Source organism: Triticum urartu, chromosome 3A (genome assembly GCF_056163025.1).
Source record: "Triticum urartu cultivar PI428250 chromosome 3A, HENAU_Tu73, whole genome shotgun sequence".
In the NCBI taxonomy this organism is placed as follows: domain Eukaryota; kingdom Viridiplantae; phylum Streptophyta; class Magnoliopsida; order Poales; family Poaceae; genus Triticum; species Triticum urartu.
In genome coordinates, this window is record NC_141875.1 from 67,674,259 (window position 1) to 67,677,415 (window position 3,157).

Here is a 3,157-nt window from a genome sequence, read left to right on the forward strand (position 1 = left end):
ACATCCGATTACTTTTGGCTCTGGCCGAGTCCTCGCACGTTCCAGCAGCAGAAGTTAAATATGTGGCTACCCATGAGAAGAGCGGATGCACCTAGCAAAACAGCACGGCAAGAAGTAACCTAGTTGAAGGGAGATACTCATAAAACGAAGCATTACAAAGGGATCGACGTCTAGCTCGCCCAAACACCCTTGGGTACGAGATCTAATGCAAATGGAAGGGAAAATAGGAGATAAACCATTGCCGTAAGGGCAGATACGGCCATAACAGTGGGGGAAGCAACGGCTGTGGCGAGGAGCCGTAGTTCGGGAGAAACCAAGGACAATCATGGCGGAGTGGAAGACACCTCCTGGAGCTCTTCCGGTTCCGCGCCACACAGCATGGCGATCCGGGAGAGAGCGGGCGCGTCGAGCACAGGTTCCTCCGGGTCGGTGGTCAGGCCGGAAGCGTCAAGGGCGTCGACTAACTCCGTCGTAGCGAGCTGGAGGTCAAAACGACGGGCCTTGACCCGTATGGCCTTGGTAGTCATGTCCACAAACTGCCCTCCATCCTTCTTGGCTTCCTCAGCGAGGCGACGGCTACGGCGGAGCTTGGCCGCATCGGTCACCCTCTTGCAAGCGGCCTGCTGACGGCGGCGAGTAGCCTCGTGAGCCTCCGAGTTGAGAGTGGAGCAAGCAGCGACAGAGGGCTGCGTGGTGCTGACGGTCCCCTCAAGGGCCAACGAGGAGAAGGAGTTGGAGACCTCCACCGTGGACGAGAAGGCATCGAGACCCTCATCCGCGTTGCCCGCACTGTCGTCAGACAAGACGGGCACCTCGGCGTGGGGAGCGGCGGGGGGCAGCAGGGGGCCGCCGAGGAGGGGCTGGAGGAAGCTGGAGCGGCCTTGGGCGGGTTGTGGAGGCGGCAAGGGCGGCGAGCCGCCTCTGGGCGAGGGTGGCGGCATGGAGCCAGTGGCATGAGAGCCGGGGCAGGGGCCGTCTTGGGAGCAATTGGCAATTGGCATGTCGCAAGAGAGGGGGATCTTTTTCTGTTTAGTACTTACTGTCCTCAGCAAGAAGAGTTTAAGTATTCATACAAATACAGATCTTTTGGCATTGCCTCTGGTATAAGTCCGCACTCCAAATTTCATCGAGGCTTCAAAGCAAATTATACCAAAAAGTTGAAGACTTTCAGATATGCAACCTTTTTGATCAACCTGAATGGTTTTCTCAGTGCTTGGAAAGCAATGCAAGTGCAGGAAAAAAGAAATATCTGTGTTGGAATTCGATCAATTATGAGTTTGCCTAAATTGGTAATATGCATACCATTCAATATCGACTAGCTACATTTTTGTTATGTTATACTCCCTTCCTAATCTGTTCTCCCATCTTTTTCATCATTTTGCAGCCCAGCACCGATTGTCCTTGCTGCCCTCAGCCAGTCTGTTTGAACAACACGGTGTTCAGAAATCTGAGTGGACATCAACTGATCATTGCCAGTTCTGTTGCTCGAGCATTCCAGTGCAAACACGGTAATACTGTAAAGCTTCTTTGGGGCCCTCCAGGGTCTGGAAAGACGCTGGTAATCACCAAGGTTCTCCGCTATTTGCAATAATTGTCTATGAGGATTTTTATATGTGTTCCTTCAGAAGATCATGTCCTTTCATTGCTAATGCTTCTTGAAGAATCAGAATATAATTTCAATGATCTCCTTGTTCTGGATAACTTAGAGGGTAGAGAAATCACCCAAAAAGTTCGTGAAACTTGCTTACAGGATAGGTCACAGGATTTTCTGTGCTGCATCAAAATGTATGGACAATTGGTTCATGAAATGGTTTTGCTTCTGAACTTGGAAATGTTCTGTACTAAAAAATGTGATCATAAATCAGTGACTCGATGTGGCAAAACCAGCCTTCCTGTCTTCAAATTGCAGGCCTTTAAGAACAGCTTCAGTACTCTTGTTACTGGTATGCGGCAATGCTTGCTCGAGCTAAAAGGTAGATTCTCAGGAATGTGCTTGACAGATGAAAATGTGGAAAGCATTGGGAAATTGCTCGACACTTTGGAAGTTTTAGAGAACCTATTGGACCATCAAGTAAAAGATGAGAAGAGCGTGCATCAAGCTTTTGGATTGGTAACCTTGGCACCATCTGCTCCTGGATTTCACGAGTGCCTGTTTGCTGAAGAACTAAACAATGCTAGATTGGCATGCTCAAGAGCAGTTGAAACTTTGAAACACTCAATTATGCTTCCAAAGCATTTTCGTGAGAGAAGAGATGTTGAAAACTATTGTATTCAGAAATGTCAAGTGATTGTTAGTAGCACCTGTTCCAACTACCGTTTGCTTCAGTTGGACACACACCAAATCGATCTGCTGATAGTAGATGGTGCTGCTAACATTAAAGAGTATAATTTGGTTGTTCCCTTGAGGCTTCCAATCAGACATTTATGGATTTCGGGCACTGAGAACAAGCAACCAACAACAAATAAGGTACATTTTCTTTCCATGTTTCCAATCACAGGACTATCTATTTGCACAAATTATGCTATCCGAGGCTCTGAGCTAATCTTCACTACTTATGTTTTATGATATAATTAGGTGGCCAAAAATGCTGGGTTCTCCAATAATCTTTTCCAAAGACTATCTCAACTGGGGTTTCCAATGGATAGGCTCACGGAGCAATTTCTAATCAATCCAGCAGTTTTCCAGTTCCCGAATGAGTATTTGTATGAAGGAAAGATTTTAGGTGCTCAAAAAGATTGTTCTCCCAACTACAGTAAAGAATTCGAAAGCCTAAGTCTCAAAAAATATTTATTCATGGATGTTGGCGAGATGGGTGTTAATGCTGACAATGACTTAACCGAGGAACGCACAATTCTATACATCTTGCAGAAAGTGCTTTTCAAATGTATGTTCTTTCACATAATTATCAAACAGCTTTTCAAATGTATGTTCTTTCTCAGCAGTGTATAAGCTTGTTTTACTGAATTTTGTTTTCTCACTTAATCAGCTCGGCAAGGACTTAACAGAAAACTCGATGTTGCTGTTGTATGCCTGCATAGTGGCCGTGCTGATGCAGTCAAAAGTCGCCTGATAAATAAGCATGGTACTCGGGAGAAAATAAATTTACATGTGAAGTGTGCAAACAGTTTGCAGGGAGAAATGTACGATGTCGTAATC

General features: G+C 46.2%; 1 protein-coding gene across 1 annotated transcript; it reads right to left on the reverse strand.

Moving 5' to 3' along the window:
* Window positions 1-323: 323 nt before the first annotated feature.
* On the reverse strand, window positions 324-1,001 carry LOC147978603 (uncharacterized). Its single transcript, XM_087545749.1, has one exon. It carries the CDS (start codon window positions 999-1,001, stop codon window positions 324-326), a length of 678 nt encoding a protein of 225 aa, XP_087401875.1.
* Between the last annotated feature and the right edge of the window lie 2,156 nt (window positions 1,002-3,157).

What these genes read in the sequence shown, in the direction of transcription:
- LOC147978603 (XM_087545749.1), bottom strand. Translation starts at nt 1,001, where the DNA reads ATGCCAATTGCCAATTGCTCCCAAGACGGCCCCTGCCCCGGCTCTCAT.